Source organism: Harpia harpyja, chromosome 11, assembly GCF_026419915.1.
Source record: "Harpia harpyja isolate bHarHar1 chromosome 11, bHarHar1 primary haplotype, whole genome shotgun sequence".
Lineage (NCBI taxonomy): Eukaryota > Metazoa > Chordata > Aves > Accipitriformes > Accipitridae > Harpia > Harpia harpyja.
In genome coordinates, this window is record NC_068950.1 from 7,244,722 (window position 1) to 7,267,922 (window position 23,201).

At 42.9% G+C, this 23,201-nt stretch overlaps 1 protein-coding gene across 11 annotated transcripts in view; it reads right to left on the minus strand.

The window, feature by feature from the left end:
• Positions 1–23,201, minus strand: part of MTA1 (metastasis associated 1) — an 87,888-nt gene that overhangs the window by 62,966 nt on the left and 1,721 nt on the right. For 5 of the 11 annotated variants that reach the window (XM_052800498.1, XM_052800489.1, XM_052800488.1 and 2 more), the window contains exons 2-3: positions 4,013–4,080; positions 1,499–1,592 (exon numbers count right to left, since the gene is read on the minus strand). In XM_052800498.1, coding sequence (XP_052656458.1) covers positions 1,499–1,592; positions 4,013–4,080 — 162 coding nt within the window. Of the gene's footprint in view, positions 1–1,498; positions 1,593–4,012; positions 4,081–4,699; positions 5,459–7,204; positions 11,783–15,479; positions 15,532–18,833; positions 18,859–23,201 lie in introns of those variants that run through there. The other 6 variants (XM_052800491.1, XM_052800492.1, XM_052800497.1 and 3 more) reach the window with 6 other exon arrangements.

Consider the following 23,201-nt stretch of genomic DNA (forward strand, 5'->3'; position numbering starts at 1 on the left):
CTCACATACTCTATTATTCACAAGTAAAAACAATTTAGTAACTCCACCTGCTTAGTCTTCTTCTCCCTTTCAACCTGTCTGTTTTGGCAACAGTCTGTTTCGTTAGTACTGTGTCCATCACCTTGCAAGGATGGGACAAGAGGGATGCTGAACTGGCAGAGGAAGGTGTAATGAACCTGAATCTAATCCTCACTGGCAACTAGAATGGAGTCAAACAGGCTGGAAGCACCCCAGACAAAGTGCCCGAAGTCATCCAATATGTTGCACTATTTCTCCCCCGGAGATGGATACTCCCCTTGAGAGCCAGCTAGTGCACCATGGTCACCCTCCATTTGAGTTTAGAACGCACAGATCTACAGCAGCTTCTCATCTATTTTGGGTGGGGTTTTGTTGTGTTTTTTTTAAACCATCTGAATTTTTTTGCGGTATCTTGCCTTACAGATTTATACAGGCAAACACCTAATCTATACTGACACATAACTATTTTTTGTATGCACTTTTTAGCATTTTAAAACTGCTTCTATAATTGAAAGAGAATTGTAACGCTAAATTTTTGTTTAGAAATAAGCTTCCATCTCTACTCAGCTAGGTATCTCACATGTCTCTGATCTCCTTGGGAGAGGAGTAAATGCCAACATAAGTTAACACAACATTCTGTAAAATAATAAAAATCAAGAAATCAGTTATGCAATGCATACATGCAAGGGAGGCCGATGTAATGTAGCATGGACAACCCCATGAATTTTATGATAGTTTAGTTTCATGCTTTTTTTTAAATCAGAAAGTAACTACAGTGCTCAAAAAAAGTTATACTTTTCAAGTCTCCTCTCAGCATAAACATTGGTTTTTTCCCTAACAAAAGGATTCGAAATATTCAAAATAGTGATAGGATGTCCTAGAATTCAGTGCTTTTAAGGTGTATTTACTGAGCATGTTCAGATGAAAGCTATGTCACTACAAAAAAAATATTATTAATATTGAAATTTAAAGAGAATTCCTGTTAGCCAAGTTTCAAGCTGGCCACATTTCAAGTCAGTTTCCTATGATCAGGCTATTTGATTTACTTATAAAGAAAGTTTGAGGGTTGTTTTTTTTTTTTTTTAAGTCCACTAACCAAACCAAATAATTCATGAGAAGTAATATAAGAGACAGGGAGAATACTTACTCTCATCCCCAAAATTAAGAAATTCACTTCTGTGGAACAAATAAGATGTCTTTATTCAGCCCTAACTGAAAACTTCCGTCCTGTCTCCACTACAATCAAACCATACACCAAATGAGGTTTTAAAAGGTTTAAGGAAAGGGGGGGTGGAAAAGGGGGCCTGGGGGGGAGAAAGAGAGAGAAAAGTCAGCCAAACAAGTAATGCAAATTGCTGAAGATGAGTACAGAAAAAGGACATTTAAGAATAATAATACTGATACTCATAATTCTAATATCGAAGTTCTATCCAAGTTTGGCAATTTTGTGTAGAAGCAATCTGAACATAAACAAGCTTACTTGCATGTTTGTCTGCCAATACAATAAGTGTACTTGATATGTCTCTTCTTCTGTAGAAACATACCACCTTTGCTTCCACATTTCCATTGGCAGTCTGAAACAGGAAAAAAGAAAAAAAATTAAGCACAAATGAAGAACTGAACTGTAGGCACCAAACTAGAAACTTCATAAATAATTTGGAATTTTGCACAAGAATTACACAGCATCACCTTTTAGCACCCTCCAGCTGCACACACTTATCTAACACACAAATTCCAGGGTGATCCATTCCAGGGTAGGGAAACAGAGTTTGGCCCTTCCTTCCTAGTTATTTCTGCAGGATCACCATTTTTAGCAGTTACAGATGTTTCAAGGGGTGAGAAAAAACACTTACCTGCAGTTACAACATATTAGCAAGCCACTCTGCTACTTTTCAGGTGATGCCTACATTAGGTAGAATTCAAAGACATCTTTAAAATCCTAATAAAAATAACTGAAATATAACAACAGAATTCAGGTTTAGGCTGTTCTCCAAACTCTGTAGCACAGTAGGAAAGCAAGCAAGAACCCAGCCATTATTACTTCCCTGTGATGTTTTCTTTCTCTGGCAGCACTGTTGAGCTAAACAATGACCAATGCAAAAAAAAAAAAAAAAAAAAATCATTCCAAAGGGAGAACCAAGGAAGCTGCATCAGGCAATAAACTCTACACCAGTGACAACATACAAAAAAGTCTGAATTATTGAAAGCTTTGGGATTTTTTTCTTAAAACTCCTAAAATGAGATAGGCAATCAATCACTTGTAAGATGGCACCTGCCAAATTGTGAAACTCGCTTTATACAAACTCTAGGGGAAATACACCTACTGGTTTGTAACATCCCCCACCAATCCACTTTTCTAAAATAAATCAACAAATAATGAAAATGTAACATAAAAGAGTTGTATCCTACTTCTGAAGAGTCCTTGAAAACCATAATGATGGCACACAGTTTAAGAAACTAGAAGACTAAGATATAAATTCCCTTCTGGGAAGTCTTCAAAAAAAGGTAGTGGACCAGCAATCTGTCCACAAGGAAACAAAATAAAAACTGATATACCTGCTTGTTGCTAAGATGTAAATGGAGGAAAAGTTTCATCTTTTATAATACCAGTTTTCCTAACACAAAGAAAAAAAAAAATCAGACAATACGTACATGCACAAATATTTCCCCTTGCAGCCTACCACTTTTTGGTACAGAGCCTGCAGAATTTCTATCCTTTTCTCTTAAATAATTCAGAACTTTTAAATTTTGAGGAATTAAAATACAAAGTCAGGAGCCATCTTGTTAAAATACAGACAACTACAATGTAGAATTATCTATTTCATTTAGTTGCCCAGGCTTCATTTACACTCAGTGAAAAAAGGCACCATGATACATGATTCATTTCAACCTGAAAGACCCATTTCAAAGAGCAGGTCAGAGAAATTACAGCTCAAGCAAAAGTTGCACCAAGATGAGAGATCCAGGTTGAAAGTTTTTTTTTCAAAGAGGGGGAAGAATGAAGAGGGAAGGAAGAGGGGAAAACAACACTTTCCTAGAAAGTGATCAACAAATCTGCACCCTGTAACTGATGGAATAAAGCTATTGATACCTCACGGCTATGGATCCACTGTGAACATTTTAAAAACTCACTCTTGCTTCATTAATGGAAGAGAGACAAAGTATTTCTGCAAAAGACCTCCACTAAAAAGAAGGGGGTTACAAGGATGCCCTAGCCTTCAAATTCTTTATTTGTCATTATATTGATAAATTTTCTTTTCCAAGTAACTGTTTTAGAAAGACATGTTTTTCCATCACTGGTGGTTGAAGAAAAAGACCTAATTTTAGTCAGTTAATTTAAGTTCAAAACCAAACCAGCAATGTTACATTCCTCCTGTATGGGCTGCAATGGACACACTGGTATTAAACCTGAGAAAGTGACATGTTTAGGACACAGCTAACAGCTTCAGAACAGTCTTCCCTCCTCAACTAGGCAAAATTTCAGCATTGAGGACATCAGCTGGCTTCCCACATACAAGCTATCATGCTTCCCTTTTAGATCAAATGAAAGGGAAATTTGGCAGATGAAGTAATACACTGGCCCAAAGGACAACGGGCAAAGACGGAGTCTGAGGAAGCAGATAACAGCTCCAAACCTTCCTGTTGAGCAAGAGTCTCCCCCAGAAAGATCAAATTATAAAGCTCTCCATCCTCTAGGCAAACTGTTATATTATCTTCGTATCGCATGATCCTGGCACGGAATTGAAGAACTGCAGAAATCTCCTGCCCTACAGGTGGGCATAATCACCTTGAGAATGACCTACCTTGACACTCCTTTCATACAGAAGGAGAACAACCTAGCAGGTCTCAAAGCATTCCAGAAAATTATCTGAACAAAAGTATTTTTAAGCTTCTAATTACCAGAGAACTGCTAAAGAATTGTTTTGATTTTAATCAAATCAAACAGATCATAAATTCAATTAACTTCAAAGACTTGATGGAAAAAATTGTTTACCTTATTGAGCTCTTCTATTCTTCGTATCAAATATGGGTTACTTGAAGAATTTTCGAAGTAGACATAATCTGACAAAAAGAAAAAAGAGTCTTTAAAATATGAACTGCTAAAAATCGAATCAAAACCTCACATGTATACCTGTCAGAGACACCATACCAAATTCATTTCTTGGCACAAGCAGTATTTCAAATGTTCCTACTAAATCCAGGATTTTAAGCAAGGAAATACAAAATCCATGCCAGTATAAGGAACATATATTAGTGCAATCTGAAGGCAATCAACTCACTTTCAGAAAAAAATAATAATAAAAAAAAAGGACCTCTACTGTCAGCCTGGAAAGCAAAGCATATGAGCTTCCTTCTCTCTCTGATCAGATTATTTCCACTTTGATCACACTGTTGTCTTTACTTGCTTCCTCTTATCAAAATCCAGCCACTTCTCACCAGCAATATGCGATCTTTCCTCTTCCCATCCAGCTCAGCTTACACGTACTGCCCATTTACTTAAAATACAAATAGTTTCATTCTTTCTCTCTTATCTTTTTCTCTACTTCCTGGTCTTTTATGCCTATATTATCCTAGAATACCCTCAACAAAACTCCATATAGTAAGCCAAACAGGTCAGTAATACTCATATTTTCAAACACGACAAACATCTTAAGTTACAGGCAGAAAATTAGTTCTTTACCCAAGGTAGTGCCTTCAAAAAAACTCAAGAGAGGCATCAAGGAGTGCCATATAAGTTATTTGGTATTACTGAGCTCCAAGCTTAAACACTCCCTTTTACAGGTAAAGAAACAGAAGCTCAAGAGTCCTGAATGGACTTGACCTTTATCTCCCACTAGCCCAGAAGCCAAACTCCAAGCCTTAAGTGAGGCAAAAAGAGGGCTAAATTCACCTCCCCGCCGCAGCCACCCGCCCTCGGGTGCTGACCTTGCATGAAGATCTAACAACGATTCCCTCCAAGACTATCTACTAAATTTAAGACCATTTCCCTCCAGATTTCCCAGCTTATTTGTGTTTGGAGCAAAACACCCATAGCCCCCGGGCACGACTCAGGTAATCGTCTGCAATGAACACATCAGCATGATGCTCCAACGCTGAATGGGTGTTTAGCGGTGCTAGCCTTTTGTAAATAGAGACAAGGACCGAAGCTGTTAGCCTCAACCTCCCCGAGATGCTTGTTTAAAGGGCGGTCGGTATCGGAGGTACTGTTACCTCCTCCCCAGCCCAGAGGAAAGACAGACACCCCCCAGGGCCTCTGCTCCTGAAAAGCTGCACCATAAGTTAACGATTCCCCTCTTCTCTCCAGGGTGGCCAGGGAGACACCAGAGCTTTTACCCGTCACGTCCTACAGCAGCCCTTCCAATTCCCCGTGTAACACTCTACTCAAGCTCCAGACACCGATTGTTTTCCCACTCCTGCTTACAGCTCACGGTATCCGTAGGTCTCCCAGCCGTCAACAGGCCAAGCCACTCGTGAGAGAGGAGAGCGCAGCAGCTCACGCTGGGCAAATGACCCAGCCGGGAACTGCAGCTTGCACTGCCTGCAAGCAACTCAAGTGCCCTCATGTCCCTTCAACAGGGCTAGGCCGCCTTAGGAGAGCAGTCACAAGTCAGGAATCTCAGGGGTTACAATCCCAAGAGTGACAATTTTAAAAAAAAAATGGTTTCCAGGCTCTTGTCTTTCCAAAAAATGTGTCATATGCCACGAGTTGCAAAGACACCTTGACAATGAAGTCTCAACACGGTCCTGAAGTGATGAGCGACGGGGTTGCGCTGCCAATACTCAAACAGTGCGCATCCTGGGTTACCTAATCATACATAGTGTAACCAGGGCTAATAAAGCATAGAAATACTACACTCAGTTTTTCATATTTTTGTGCATTCTGTGCTCCAGACCTCTCAGACTGATCATCAGCTATCTTCACACACACTAAACATGCATCTGAGCGACTCCAAAACTTTCTTCCCAACTGCAAGAGTCAGTTCCTCTTAAATGTCACTTCCCTGCAGGCTTTAGACTGGAGAATGATCTCATCTAAGGAATTCAGATTGGACTGCTCGTTTGTAGAAGAACAAAGTTCCCAGAAATGGTTAAAACACCCAAGTAACCAGGTCCTAAATTGCCACTCCCAAGCACCTGCTCTGTGCAGCACACCAAACTGAAAACAACAGGCTCAACATTACTATGACCAACTCTACCAGAAGTCACAAAACCAAACAGATATTTGGCAGCTTCAGCAATAACAACTGCTGACTGAAATAACAATGACAGGCATTAAGCAATTTACAGATCAGCAGAATAAAGAGAAATCTTTTCTCCCTCAGTAGAATCACCCGTGCTCTACAAGGCTGATGCAGTGGAGGACATGGAAGCTTCCAGGTGGCTCCAAGCTCACCAGCCACCTCTCACGTCAAGGCTCCACCACCCGAAGAAAGGACGAGTTCTTTCCCTCCACCCCTCTCGTTACTCCCAAGACAACCAGCTACCCCTCACTCCAGGTACTCTGGCTGAGGCTGATGCAAAAAATCTACATTTATGAATACTGTGACTGAAAATTAAAAATGAAAACTAAAGGAAATGTCAATCTCTGTCTTGAAAATATAACCTTGTCTTTAATTCCACGGGTTTCAGGTGACTGTTACAAATGTTCATAGTTCACATCACTGTTCTAACAGCTTTTTTGTGTGCACATATGGGCAAATATTCTCACAGACACATTTTCTACCTCAAGTGAACATTAACTCAATTTTTCATTTAACTACAGTTTATTGACTGTAAAATCTGGCATGGATTTAAAGAAAGTATATCACAGATGAATGGTTTACCAAAGAACAGCTCACAATGGTAACCAACAGTCTTGAATAATAAAACCCCCAAAACGTTGTTTTATTAAGCAGCAGAAACATCCCCAAACTGACACTCTGCAAACAAACCTTACACAAAACAGCCAACTGCACACAGCTGGCAGAATGGCAGAACCAAAGCTGTCCGATGGGATGCTTCAAGAGCTGACACATGACACAGCATAAAGATGCATACTTAGACCAGTGCTTGATGACTTCATCACATCACAAACGCACAGCCCAGTACATCTCATCCATGTTTTAAACTAATCCCACAACTATGTTAAGCATTTCACCAGTAGCTATGCAACTAATGGAGACCTATTTCCCATTACTCAAATTACCTGGAAAAGGGTTTCTTCCTCTCTGCAAGCAATGCAGAGCACACTGCAAATCACATAAAACAGAATGTGAGCAGATCAGAAGGGAGTAATTTGCATTTTTCATAGAGATTTTAAATACTTTAACTAAAATTAAAATGCTATCCTGCACAGAAAAATGCTCGAGTTACTGTTGCACATGTACAATAAGGAAATTTTAAGTTCAACAAACCACTCTCCAAACTGATGCTTTAGCACGTGAGACCGCTCTAAAATTGTTCCACAAGCAACAAAACCCATGAAGGCTGTTTTCCTGCACACCAGGTTTAAAGGAGGTAAAGCACCATGTTCCATTGACCCCTACACTCCAAAACACCTCCCCTCCCCTTGAGCAGCACTCCCCCTTCATCTCCAGCTTCCTCCCATGCTGTGGAAGTGCATCCTTCTCATACTGCCTACCCAACTAATACTGTTCCCAGTTTGCTTTCAGGAGAGTAGCTACAACTGCACACACACACACATCGGATAACAGAAACCCTCTATAGGCTCCCAACAATCCAGCTGTTGATGGGAGACATCCTGGATGTGCACAACTACCAGAGTCTCTGTGCCCTGGGCTGAAGGAGAAGATGGGGAAAGAGACAAAATTAACAAACCTCTAAACGACAGGAAGATATGCATCTCAGCTCCTACCGCAGAACAGGAAGGAAAGAGTCCACTAAAACAAAAAACAAGGTCTAGGGACAGAAAAGTAGAGCCTGACAGCAAGCAAAACAAGTCAGACCCTTCAAACACAACAGTCTATCCTTGCTCATTTATTGGCTTTTCTGCTTACACGATTGAAGAGGACTGGCCTATCCACTCTGCATCCCACAAGCACAGCATGTCTCCTTACAAACAGCAACCACCATAAAACACATGAAGCTCACCCCTTACCACCCAACCGCCTGAACAAAGGTTGGAGACTCAATCCCATACCTTCACAACAGCTTGCAGCTTAAACTCACAATCCCTGAATTAATCAGCCGTGCAGCCACATCACGATCGTAATTAACAGCATCACTCATGCACATCACGGAATTATCTGTGATCAGGCTAAAACAACGAATGACTAGGGAGTGTGGCAATACCACAAGACAGTAAGGACCATCACACATCTAACCACCTTCTGACTCAAACTCAAGATGTATTTCTTCCTCTTGCCCATACTGTTATAGAAGTACCTGCATACATAAATCTACCCAAAAAGCTTTTATATCCCATAACATTTTTTTCTGAAGTTGAGAATACGCACAACTTACTAGAAAGCAATGCTGTATTACACAGGTACTGAACTGCTAGAACACACAGACACAAGCATACTTGCAACAGCACAGCAGCTAAACTACAATGACAGCCTACAGACCACAGAAGATGGAAATTTTCCACAAAGGCCATAAAATAATTGTTCTCAATTAGCAATAAATGTAATGGACTTTCTTTTTGCTCTCATATGCTTTAAAGACATTATTGCAAAATAGCTTCCCCCTTTGCCCTCTTCATGTCAGCTGTTGATTAAGTCTACACTGGTCCATGGAAAAGAAAATCAGGAGGGGGTACCACAAAAGAAAGAACACACACTGTCTAGAGGTCATATATTTATAAGATTAGACATGTCTGAGCTACCTAATAACCTTATGGGCTTTTAGGTGATCAAGTTGCAAAAATGCCCCAAAGTATTTTTATCCTTCCCAACTTACATTTGCCTTTCAAGCTACAAGTGCTTTCTGAGGACTGACCTTGCTGAATACTACTCCCTACCACACCTCCAGAAAGTCTTAACACACTGCATACTGCATTAGCCTACAGATGTACGCAGGACACGAGGGAGGCTGAAGCCTTCCTCTTCCCACACTCACTACCGCTGTTTGGTACAATATGCATTTCCAGACATGTGATAAAGTAGTAACTTCACGGTTGCAAATATTTCCCCTGCCCAATCCACAAAGCTGCTGCCCTGAATTAAAGATGAGCATCAAGAGAGTGCATAAACTTATGATGACCTGCTTACTTTATGACTTCTCTTACGGGAAATATATGCCTTCTCATATTCTGGGTTTCAAATTCAACTTTGGGCCAGTTTCTTTCAGTAGGCTTTAGTTTTCAAATTATTCAGCAGCTTGGTCCTGAAACTGTCAATCACTTTACATTTTGGATAACACAATCCCTCCTGGTCTACATTCTCATGAAAGAGAGGCTGGAGAGGCTAGAGGTCAGCCTACAAGTCAAGCAATCTCACCTGGCAGAGCCCAGGTCCCATTGCCTTCTGGCTGCTCAAAAAACCAGCAACACTCACAGCAGCTGTCACCTGATGAAATGTTTAGTTACAGAACAGGTAAGAGTTTCAACACAGAAAGCTTTACCAGCACAATATTTTCATTACCAGAAAGGCAAAACTGAAACAGTTGTTTCTGTTGCTAAAAGAATTATGAGGTCCAATTACCTAGCAGTATACATGAACTAGGTATTTATAATTAATCTCTTTCATGGATCAATGAAGGTATTAAACATATACTGTCAGCACAAGTTCAATTCACATTTACTGGACAGCAGTATTTGTGGCTACTGCATGCACAGGATACGTGCTGCCTCATCCTCAGCTTGATGTGCTATGAGCAACACCACTACCGCCGCTCAACTTAAAAAAAGGAGTGGAAATGGAACAACAACCCAAGCACAAAAGCATCTGAAATACCTGTAGTCATTTAGTGAGGGACATGGCAAAAGCAAGCCCCATCTCCTGCAGAAATCTCCACTCTCATACAGTTAACAGCAAATCATCAGTAAATTTAGTACGGATAGGTTGAGGTACCCCAGTTATCAAGCTAACTTTGCTCTTCTGAGCAAAGTGACCAAGTCAAAAGGTTCATGAGGATAGAGATCAAAACAAATAACCCTTGACTGAAATCTTTAACCAGGACACACATCTCAAAAGGGACCATGCTCATGAGAAGAATCCACTGCTCATACACCGTGTTCCTGAGATTAGCTGCCCAGTCTCAATAAAAAGGCTCAGCCACAACAAAACAGGGAAAAATGACTTAAGCAACAAGTTCTCACTGCTAAAGCAGAAAGCTTGGTTTTCACCAACGGATCAAGATTAACACACCACTGCACCACTTCCTTAAGCCCAAAGCCTGCAGTAAACTTCCTAGATATAAATTTGCAACGACAGCCCAACTTGGTGTGCGCACGTCCATCCAGAACAGTGACTACCCTGTCTCTAACCACACAGTGAAAACAGTCCCAAGTCAGGTAAAAACAGACAAGGCTTCCTTCAGCAAGGAAGGCTGCCATCCTAAAGAGCTACCAGTCACAAGACCCAGCAGGCTCTGGCAGTCAGTCAAATGTTTTAGGTCACCATCAGGTCTACAGACGTCGCAAACTCCATTCAACGAGGGTGGGATGGCTCCATACACAAGCAAAGTGATCCACAGCCAAATTCTCCTGAGGTACTTGCAGCTTCTCAGACTGGAGCCAGAAAACACTCCTAAAGGAACTGTTGCAGCCCTACCCTTCCCTTTACGATTTCCTACTTCAGCCTGGCAGTTAATAGTCTTCACTTCAGAGTTTCTACAGCATGACTCCTCTGCTAACTCCCATAGCTTTTCACATTGAGTAGATGTTGAGAGTTGGCCTACGCAGGGAGTTATATGAGCAAACTCCCTCCAAAATAGCAGTTATGTCTAGTTAATTACACACTGAAATTATATGTATAGAAAATCTTAATTTACAATGCTGTTTTGTAATTACGTAAAATGTTTGTTTCTCTTGTGAGACCAGCCCTTACAATGGAAAGTTGCTTCTACCCTCCTGCAGGGCGTGCAAACAGTGTAACAGAGGTTCCTGTACAATTCTGAGCCTATAGGGTTGTATTGGGAAGACAACATCCTATATATTAAAAACCAAATACATCATAACACCCATGTGCCAAGCACTTTAGTGGTGAGCAAGCATACAGCCTCTCCAGATTCTATCACCTCATATAATATACTGTAAAACCTCTAAAAAAAAAAAAAGCAACATTTATAGATGTACGTATACAAGGATAGGCAGTACGTTCAGTTCCCCTTTCCACCCCTTCTCCAAGAAAAACAACATGACTTGAAAGAACCCTGAAGCTGTAAAGTGAAGAGTCCAGATACATGCAAGGAGAACTCAGTTTCATTTAATAAACTAAAGCCTCTGTAACCACAATCAAATTCCAAGCATGCATCTACACACATACATAGCAGAAGCACCGCTCGAGATTGCTTTATACTAAAGGAAGTTCAGCCTCACGTATTCAAAACGCATGGCAGAAGTCCATGTTCTCAGTTTCATACCAGCTTCTACTCTTATTTTCAATAATAAAACATAGAACAAGATGCCACTCCAGCCCCCAGCAGTGAGAAGGAAAAAAACATGGAAAATTCACAAATACACAAGTGAGAAACCCATGTACTTTTTGCCAAGTCCCCATAAAACACACGCCTGTACAAAAATGGGTAGAAACTGATAATCAGTGCAAATATCAATACCTTGTTTTATCATACTTTAATATCATACTTTAACTCAGAGTCAGCATGCTTGTAAGAAACAGGTAGTTGATTTTCTTGAGTTTGTTAATTCATCTCTTTTTCTAATGGCTAAACTGTTATTTCTAAAGGTGGGCTGCCCTGGAGAATGTGATCAAAGCCATGAACATGAAGAAGCAGGAATAGGCTTTTATCTCCTCACCTTAAAAATTCCCAAACTGTAAAACTCTCAAGAAACAAGGATTATCTACACATTCATATGGTAAACAAAATGTTCATGTTACGTTTTTTTCCAAATGCACAGAACTTGTATCTAGAAAGGGACACCCAAAATAACTTGGCTGTTTTGAGATGAAACCTACATATTAGTTTTTCTGACTTGCCTCCAAAAATCCAGGTTCAATATTCTCCAAACTGTAACCCTAAAGTAGAAGCAATTCATGGCAAGGTCCATATAACAGGACTACGGATTACGCACAGACCTATAAAAAAGCTGATTCAAACTTTTATCAATACAAGCTCTTCTCATGTAGTAAAATATAGTAGAAAAAAACCCCAAACAAATAAACCCCAAACCAAACCTCTGAAGGACCTGTAAGGATTACAAACAAAACCTCAAATATCTACCACAGAACTCTATTCAAGCTAAGAAATATTCTCTACCTTTTTGCAGCAAAAAAACCCATCTAAGTTAATGGCATGCAACTTGCTTGGACAAACTGACGGTTGCTTGATCCAGTTTAAACTCTGAAACATTAAGGGATTTGGAACTTCCCAAAGGTCTTCTGTTCTTTGTTTTCTACCATGTCAAAGGGGGGAAGAAAAATTCCTGTCCAGCTACCTCGTATAATTTTTTTGCCTCATTCTTAGTGAAACAAGGTTTATGCAACTCCATTACCCATGCATTAGTTCTTCCCTATTAACTCCTGAACCCTTTGTTTGATTTAAAACATTTCACAGAGGGACAGAAGTCTCAAAGATAATTAAGTTCTGATCACTGTTCCCTTTCTTAAAAACATAGATACTAAAGCTACAAGAGAAAGTGAGAAAGGTAAGACAGACAATTAGAGATATGAAACGGTTCCCATTTCAGAAACAATTAACAGACTAGGTTTTAAAGCAAGTCACTGGAGATTCCGCAGTGTTTGGGGGAATTATCAAAAGTGCTTGCACACTTTATTACATACCTTCCAACACCTCTATTGTCAGTGCTGTTCAAGGCAGGTCCCGGGCTCAATTAACTTTTGATCTGATTCACTATGACCAAGTGTGTTCCCAAACGTTTATCCTCTCTGCCAGGGAAGAAGGCAGGTATTCTGCCTAGCAGCAACAATCCGGAGACTCAAGATCTCAGCTCTGGACAAGGCACAAGAGTTCATACGTATGGTACCTTTCCCAGTAAAAGCGCAAAATTACAAAGGTGTGGGAGCAGAAAAAGGGGAAGAACGACCTCATGGCAGAAAGCACACAAATTTTAGATAAAGTCAACATCCTTATTTCTGTTCCTCACAGCACTCTTGGCTGTTTTCAACTGCAGAAGATCTGTGGAAAAAAATGAAGGACAGCAATCTGTGGGTACTTGTGAAAAAGAGGTTATGGGTATCAGCTGTACTTCATAGGTCACTCTTCTGATAAGAACTATGCCACGCTGAAGTAACTGCTAATAGGGATGCCGGCTTAAAGGTAAGGTAGGGAGACTGTGTACAAACAAGACTTGAAAAGACAATCTGTGAGAATCCTGGAAATAAAATTAAGCTTCCAAAGTACTACCCTGAGAATAAAGAAGCAATTCTGCTGCTAGAAATCAATTATATGGCAGTAGAAGGAAACCCGTTTCAATTAATCCACTCCCAATATCCCAGCTACAATGGAGACACCTTTGCATGTGGCACTGACCCTTTAGGTTCACTAAGTCAACTCCCTCCAGCTTCCTGCAGGACAAGCATACACTAAATATTCCTGGAGAACCACTTTTTTATTCTCTGCTTTATATGAGATATCTAAGCATGATTAGAAGTCCTCTGGACACAAAGCCTGTTCTGTATCACCTCTTCTGCCGCTTCAGTTCAGTTCAGGATGTAGCTATACAAACATTTTCTGCAGTAGCAAAGTGGTGAGCCTACATAATTTCAGCTGCACCAGTACAACTCTTTGTGGGGCAATACCATGAACCAGCTCATGGAAATAGTCCAGGCTTAAAAAAAGAAAAACCATTCCCCAAAGGTGGGTTTGCAAGGGAAGACCAGGATGATCTAATTTACAGAAAAGCCAGAGAAACACTTGAGCAGATGGAGAAACTAGTAAGAAGAGAACTCCTTAAATCATGGGGGAGTATTTTGGAGAGGGGGGGAGCATGGGAGAAGAGTATCCTCAAACTGCACCCTAACAATTTTCTTCTCTAGCAGCCAAGAGAACAGCCTGTTCCATTGCAATTCTCATTGCTAAGGACAGATAAGAAAAACATTATTTTCCAAAAGATATTTAGGCAGCATAGAAGCTGACAAGAAATCAGCTTCACGTTCCCTGGAAGTATCTCAAGAGTTGCAAAAACGAGAACCTCTGAAGTACTCAGACAACAAGTTTGGTATCACCCTCAAGAAACAAACAAAACAACAACAACAAAAGTTGTGGGTTTTTTGTTTGGGTTTGTTTGTCTGTCTGTCTAAGACCAATGTTCAACTTCAGTTAGTCAACGTGAATTAACTGCTTAGGCCACAGTATGACAGTATATTAACTCCAGGAGTGGAGATTTCAGTGCTAGATCAAAAACATCATGGCTTCACAACATAAAGCACAGATGAAACATAAACTCCTGCCATAGTTTTGCAGATGTTTCTTCAAACAAGATTGCCAGTGAAGCTGATTCATCCCCTGTCCTCTCATACCACCCCCTCAAGTTGTGACAACTTCTCCTTGGATGGGAGGAGGCAAGCACGCACATGGTAAACCTGATTAGGAACTCACCCAGGTCAAAAAACTGTCTTCCAACCAAACCAATTCCCTGATCTGCTTCGCTGCACAGGAGCTGTGTAAGCCCAGCTAAGGAAGCAAAGTGAGGACAGTAACAAGTGTCTGAGAGCAGGCATTGCTTGACACCCCTACCAAAAGAAACATCCACTGAAACTGTCTCACATGGCTGGTTCAAATTTGCTCAGATGTTGACAACTTAACTCTGTAAGGACAAGCTCTGTGCTAAATCAGGAATCATCTGCTCACACTGCACTAACTTTATGCTTGATCAAGTATCGTCTGTCCTCCTACATCTTGCATAAAGTCCCCAAATTAACCAGAGCACATCATGTGCAATTTAACAGAAACATTACCGTGGGCCACATCTGACACAGTTCACAATTGGTGATCTGGCGATGCACAGAACCAGAGCTGTGAAATCCCAGGCGCCAGAAAGACTAAACAGCTTGCAAGTAACACACGTGTAAAAGACTGAAGAAGCCTAAATTTTTTCTTTCGCTTGCAAACTCACTTCAAAGCTGCCAACTAACTTCTTCACTTTACTTCATTGATCCATGTCAAGTAAAAATTATCTCAGCAACACTCTTCCTTCCTAAAGATGATCCAGCCAAAGAGCTGGAAAAAGAGATGGGTGTGCATGGTTCCTTCTGGGCTGGGCTACACAGCCTGAAAGCTTCACCAGTACTTCACAGGTCCTTCTCCTGAAGGTGATTCATCTGTCTCCTCACTTACTTCAGCAAGCAGAAACTGAGGTTTAGTTAGGAGTGACATACCAAATACAAACACATGTTTAATTCTGCACGAGACCATGAAGAAAACCTCATTCTTCAAGACTTCAGCCTTCCCTTACAGCTTAAGGGGATAAAAAAAAAAAATAGAGGAAGTCTTCATGTTTCTCACAAGATGCACTACTCACGCTCACATCCCACGGGCAATGGAGATGTACATAGAGGACAAGTCCCCACACTGGCAGTAAACTGATCACCCAAGATACAGATCAGGAGGTTTGCTTGAGGGGACTCCTCTGTTCAGTCAGGCCTAGGTCTCATCCAACCATCAGAACTTGTAAGTAAACACAAACGTTGTTCACCAAGGTCAGGCCAAAATTTCAAGCTTTTTTTGTGAAGCAAACAAGTAAATCAGAAGTACGCAGGCTATTGTCTTTACAGGCTGAGATAAGAATTGTTTCCCTGCCTCTTGAGGCATCAAATAGTGTTTAGTCCACTAAGAATCTTCAAAAAAAGACTGGTGTGCAAGAAGTGCAGGAACAGCATGGGGGAGAAGACAAGGCATTTCCTGAAGCTTCCAAAAACAACACCTTCTTCCTTAAATTCACCTCAGGCTTTACTGTATATTTAAAGGAAATTTGTGAAGTACATGAACATAAAAAGGTTGCCGATATACTTAAAGCTTAAATTTTGTTATGTTTTAATATCCAGCACCAACTCTGAGGACCTCGCAATGTATTAACCTCCAGCTGTATCCCATGTCAAGGGATATAAGAAACTTGCCATCTGCAATGGAGAATAAATTAAATTATTCATCTAAGCACCAGGGTTCAACCCTCTTTGAATTGGCCCTTGGGGCATCACAAAGTTCCTTTTAAAAGAAGGTTGTGTCTTTTTTAACATGAAAAATTCCTCAATGTCTTTCCCTACTGAAATGCTTTCTTACGCATTAAATAATTACAGGAGAAACTCATTAGTTCTTGTTAACAACAGACAGTCCAACAGACCAAATTTGGTTTTACAAGTAAAAAGGAGAGGAGGAATCATAACAGACTTTAAACACTTTGAAGCAGGGCCTCTTTGTATATTACATCTATGGCAGTGAGAGCCGAGACACTGAAGACCTAGAACCGTAATATCTTACAAGAGCATCTTTCCCGACAGTTCCAGTTATCTAAACCTCATGGGAAAGTCAGGCAAAGCAGCTGAAGGGCTTGGTCAGTTACCTGTTTGGGGATTTAAAAAAATATGATCTTACAAAGCAGTGAGATATAGTGTAAAAGCTTGTTACTTGGTGCAGAAGTAACACTGCCTTAACAGTTTACTTGTTGCCAGAAGATGCGCAGAACTAGGAGGAGGTGACCTCCAACAGCTCATACCCATGCTTTCAAGTGATCCCAAACTGCTCAGGAGTAGTCTATAAATCAAAGTAAAAACAATAGCAGCAACCATCTTACTCTCTTCTCATCCTACTAGGGACAGATCAAGTACTCCATTTATTTAAGGTTAAGATGTTGAAACATCAAAAGTCGCTTGAAAAACAACAACTAGATGCAAGTGAAAGGAAAATCTCTTACATTCACCCAAAATCCAACTAGTTAAACAAAAGGAGATGCTTAAAGAGTTTAAAAGTCCCTTTTCCACAATTTCTTATCGAGTGTCTTTATTCACCACCACTGAAAGGCAAAACACACCAACAAGACCGACGGGCTCTGAGGGTCGCCAAGGAGTAAAACAGCGCACGGGCACTGCCAAGGTGCGTGTGGCTCGGCTGCCCACCAAACCACTGCCAGCCCCCACTGCAGGCAGGTGGTGTCCCCCCACCCCAGCCTGCCCAGCTGCCCTGGCACAGCCTCCCACGCACCAGCCCAGGAACTCCTTAAAGTCACTAACCCAGCAGAAAACCGTCTCTGTCGCTGTGCTGACTTTCTAATGGGCCGGCAACACCAATCTGGCCAAAGAGGTGGCCAAGAAAAACAAGAAGAGATAGTAGATGTGCACCAGCCTGCTGGGGACAAGGTGGGGGGTGGGAAGCCAGATTTCCCCCTCTTTGGCAGAAGCGAGCTTAGTGCTTTCGCTCCGTTTTGCCAGCTGCAAACAGCTTTACAGCTATTACAAATCCACAGAGCGTGTACTGACACAATCGTTACAGGTCTAGCCCCCAAACACACCTAAGCTGGCTGACAACATGCTCCCCACCATGCAACGTTTCCCAATTAAAGGCTAATGAATGCTGAAGCAGTCCGATATGGGGGAGACGGAGAAGGGAAGGAAGGGAAGGCTGTAAAACACAAGAAGATAAACTGTAAGTAGAAACAATGAAAGGATGAAGAAACCCACTGCCTGGCTGTTGCTGAAAGGTGATAAACTAGAAGCTGTCCTATATTTATTAGGGCCAATGACCGCAGAAACCTATTAGTAAGTTGCAAGAATAAACTCTCATTTTTATTATCTTTACTAGTTATTTAATGCCTCTCTCCACTAAACCCACTCTCAGCTCAGGTTACCTTCAAATACTCCACTTCAGCTGAAAGTTAATAAAGAAAAAAAACAAAACCCAAACCAAAACGCCAACAAACACAACCAACCCAAAAATAACCCACAGTAACCCCTCCTGCAATCCAAAATACATACACACTGATAACAAAGCAAGGGGACAGGAGAGAGTTTACACATGCCCCTGTACTTAAATTATCTGAATTACCTGCTCCAGATCTGGACTCAACAACATGCTTCTATGCAAGCTTTCTTAATAACTCTGTACCTCAGTTCTTTACCAGGAAAAGCACAGAAAATTATTATTGACATCATTGTGATGTCAAGAGGACCAAGGCACCCATCTGCTCACAGGTCTCTGGCAGCAGTATGGATGTCAAGAGTCATATGCTGCCAGGAGAGTCTGGATGCCAAACCAGGGTATGTAACGGGATGGGGGGCAGGTCAAACCATGGTCCCCAGCCACACATTAATAACACCCTGTAATAACAGAGACATGATGTCATACTGCCATTCTTAAAAACTTTGGGGATGGCTACGCTGAACTGAGAAGTATGACTGCAGCACAGACAGGCACACCAATACCAAGTGTAATCTAGTGAGCGAGAATAACACCGCCAAGTAAGTTGTGGAGCTTCAGTCTCCAGCACTCTGGTATAAAGTTGCTGGGAATCTTAGGCACCCATGCCAGGCGCTGCAGGGTCATAATTGCACTTACTTTAATCGTGTCAGATACAGCTAGCACGTATGTGCTTCACTGACCTGCGATCATATCTTCCAATGCCATTTAAACACACCTTAAACGTACCACAGACTCAAAAGCGGTAATAATTTTGTAGCATAGTACGCGCCAAACAAGAGAGTGACTCTTAAAAGTCAAGAACATATAAAAAAGCTTTTCACCTAAAAGCATAAACTGACATTTGTCTCAGCAAAAGTGTTGGCTTCAGTAGTTCTTCCTCCATCCTTCCTCTCCTTTCTTTCCCCATCCCCTTGTTCCCAGCCCTCCCACTGAGCCCATTCAGCTGTTCACACAGTCCCACAGAACCAGATCGGGTAGCTGATGCAGATTAAAAATAATCCAGGAAAAAACAAAGGGGGAGGGGGAGGGAAGGTGGAAAAATTTAAGTTCCTCAAATCGGTGCAAGATGGAAATGCAAAAATCATTGTTTCACTGCATCAAGGGAATGCCATAGGGGCATAAACCTGCAGTGGGGCTCAAGTCAATTACCACCATTGAAGAAATACTTGTCATACTACAGTTAAACTCTCCCAGAGAAGGTGGAGACAGAATAGCTTTTGGAAAGTCTCTTGATACCGAGATGACCTGTTCTCTTCCAGGCAGCTGACACAGCACTCTCCTGAAAGCGGAGCCTGGCACTAGCTAGAACAATGAACATCTCTCTCCCACATGCATTTTTTCATCAGAGGCCCCAAATTCCAGCTCAGAGATCCCAAGCTTCTCAGATCTGGTGTTTATCCAACATTCCCATACGGTCTGTGATCGTGCAGACTGCCAGTCCGCTCCATGAAGCGGCAGGCCAGCCCACCATGACTCCTTCCAAGCAAAAACAGCCCACTCTCATCATGCTGCCATTTATTTCATGGCTGTACGGCAGCTGTTAAGAAAATCTTCACTTCTGCTACACTGGAGACAGGCAATTCCAGGATTTCCTTCTGGACAATAAGTAAGATCCCATATTTCATTTTGGAATTTGATACCCTGGCATCTTCTCTACACTTTTAAAAAGTTTCATGTTCCCCGTGAACAGTGCTAGCTTATGGGAATCCCATTTGTATTGGCAACCAACCCCATCCCCATCAGAAATGTACCAGTAGAAACTTGGCAGGAACCAAGAGAAACAGTTACTTTCTCTAAACAACTCAATGCCACTAGTCAACTTACCCACAGTGTCTTACAACCATTCAAGTGGCAGCTCCTAACCCCCCCGGCATGCTCACTCTGTTACAAAACACTGAGAAGATGACTTGCATGCCACCTTCAGCCGCCATAGCGCAGGCTCCTCAGCTTCTCTCTCCAGGAACTACTGCACATCAACATTAGAAGAGAGCAAGACACCTCGTGTCCTCTGGAACAGCTCTCAACAGTCAACTATGCATTTAAAATCAGTCTTTATCAGAGAAGTACAATCCACTTACTGGTTTCTGAAAACAAAAATTCACAGTGTTTCATGATTAGGCCAAACGCGACGACCATCCTTTCTGAGTCAACGTATACTTCTAGGAGCATTATTGATCTAGAGCGAGCAAGCTGCTTTTGGCAGCTGTTAGATCTGGAGTTCATACGACGCATTTCGGTAGCCACAAGAATAATAACAGATTATCTGCTGAATGTTTGTCTTCTAGTGGGAAGTGTATGAAACGACTATGTATAAATCCCATTCAGGATTTAATCCTGCCCTGGAGTTCACACACAACTTCAGTGCACAAAACCATTAGTGGGAGATACCAGCACCAGAGGTCAGAAACAATTCAATAACACAAACTCCTCCGGCTCAGGCTGAACAGAGCGCTCATACAGAAACAGCTGCATCCATCCATATGTTGATCTTGGTAATATGTCAAATCAAGACCTCATCCATATGTACAATAATGGAGCACTGTAACCCTGGCTATCAGCCAGCTGCCTTGCCCTCTGCCCAGAAAGGTTAAGGAGCAAATGCTGGACACCGTTTCCAAGTACAGGAAGGACAAGAAGGTGACAGAGACCAGCCAAAATGGATATACCAAAGGCAAATCATGCCTGACTAACCTGACTCCCCTTCTGGACGAAAAGACTGGCTCTGTAGCTGAGGGGAGAGCAGAGAGTGTTGGACACCTCGACTTCATGTCAAAGGCCATGCTAAGTCTCCCACGGCATCCTTCAAACCAAAGTGCTGAGGTGTGGTCTGGATAACTGGACAGTGAAAGTGGGAGGGGAAAACCGTCTGGCACGCCAGGCTCAAAGGATTGTGACCAGCAGTTACAATCTTCACCTGGCTGCCGGCTACTAATGGCATCCCTTGAGGATCAACACTGGGGCCAGCCCTACTTCTAAGTCTTTTAATGACCTGGACAGGGACTAGTATACACTCTCTAAAAGTTTGGGGACTTGGGAAAAGCATACCACATGCTGGAAGGCAGGCCTGCTCTTCAGAGAGACTTCAACAAGCTGGAAAATGGGTTGACAAAAACCTCTGGAAGTTCAAGTATGGCTAGAGCAAAGCCCCCCATCTGGGGTGGGATAACTCCCTACAGTAGTACAGGCTGTCGGCAAAGCACCTCTGTAGGAAGGCACCTGGTAAAATAACAAATTGCCCAGGAGCCAGCAGCGTACCCTTGCAGCAAGGGTGGCCAGCATTGCCATGTTATTAGGAGTGCAGCCAGCAGGGCGAGGAGATGGATCCTGCATTCATAAGACCATTTGGAGAGCTGGGTCCAATTTAGGCTCCCCAGCACAAGGGTGGTGACATACAGGAAGGAGTCCACCAGAGGCCACCGAAGCAGTCAGTGCTGGAGCATGGGATGTACAAAGAAAGGCAGAGAGAGAGGAGTTAGGTCAGCCCAGGAAGGAGAAGGCTCAGGGGAAACCTTACTGCTGCTTACAAGTACTGAGTGGGAGGTGTAGAGCAGACAGGGCCAGGCTCTTCTCAGAGATGCACAGGGATAGGGTGAGGGACAAGGGACACCAGCTGGAACATGAGAAAATCCAACCAGGCACACAGAAACAAATACTTGTCATGAGTATGGTCAAACACTGGACAGGGCCCAAAGTAAGGGTGGCATAGCCATCCTCAGAGATACTCAGAACCGGGCTGGACACAGCCCGGAGCACCCTGCTCTAACAGGACAGCTTCTAGCAGGAGGTCAGCCTAGAGATCTCCAGAGGTCCCTTCCCACCACCCATGGGGTATACAGTACAGATTTTGCCATACAAAACACTAGAGACGACATTCCACACAAGACTGGCGCCTGTGACATTAAATGCCAAACAATAATTTCCAGGAAACAATTCCCTTTACAAGACACACCAGGAACCGAGCTGTAAATTTCCAGAACTCATCTTGCCCTTCATCTTTCTACTTTCAACATCTCCAAGCCAACATAACGCTACACGCACACCATCAGCTCGTAGCAACGCAAGAAACAAAGCTGGGGCAGCCAAGAGGCACACCTTACCCCTCTATGAAACCAAGTGCAACCAGAATTTTAAAAAAGTACGAACGTGACAAAAGCAGTAACATTTTTCAGCGCACAAAGTAAGGGCAGGCCAGAAAAGCGGAAAGAACAGAAAGTAGTTGTTGATGGAGAGCAGCCAGACAGGATGGCTTGGCCACCTTTGCTATATTTTTTCCCTTGTTTACTTTACTCTGGTTTTACAGAACTCTGCGAGAAAAGGGGCATTGTGAAAAGGAGGGAACCCCCCAAAAACATCTTCCCACACATCCTATAGTCCTGGGGAGAAGGAAGCTCCACAGAACAGCTTTTATGAAGGAAAATGGCCGAGCACGAATTCGTGCCAGACCACCCTCAGTTTATATTCCATAAAACGGAGTCCCAAACCCTGTTGCCTCTCCTTTCTCTTCATGCGAGTCAAAACAAAGGACAATCAGACAGGAGCGCAACCCTGAATAGAAGACTAATGGCAAAGCATACAAGGAAACAGCAAGAGTGGAAGGGGAGGCCAAGATCTGCAGGACGTGCCTCGCGCCAGTCCCCTGCTCTACCAGCAGTCTCTGCCCATCTTTGTGCTCCTTATCTCAGCGACTCCTTCTTGGTCCCCACCCCTACAACCTCGCATGACCCCCACCTAAGCAGCCACTCCACCCCAGGCCCCATCCCGGGGCCCGTCCCGACGCTGCTTCGTCCCCACGGCCTCTCCGTTCTTGCCTTCCTGGCGTTGCCCCAGCCCCGCTAACCCACCTCACCCTGCCCCCTGCTCCCCGCTGCCCAAGCCCCCTCCGAGCACCCCCAGCCCCATCTCCCTGCACCCTCGAGCCCCACACGGCCCCGTAAGGCTGTTCTCTGCCCCTTGCCCCCCACCTCCGCCCCACATCCCCGGCTCAGGTAACCCCAAGCAGACCACCCCCGTCTCGCCCCGCTCCTCGCCCTACAGCCCGCATAAGGGCTCCCCCGCGGCAGCCCTTCACCCCGTTTAACCCCACGCCAGGCCTCCCCTCAACCCCCGGCGCACCGGGCCCCTGCCCCGCTCCCGCCCCACACGCCTCACCCGCCGCCCGCCCCCCCCGGCCCCGCCAGCCTCCCTTCCCG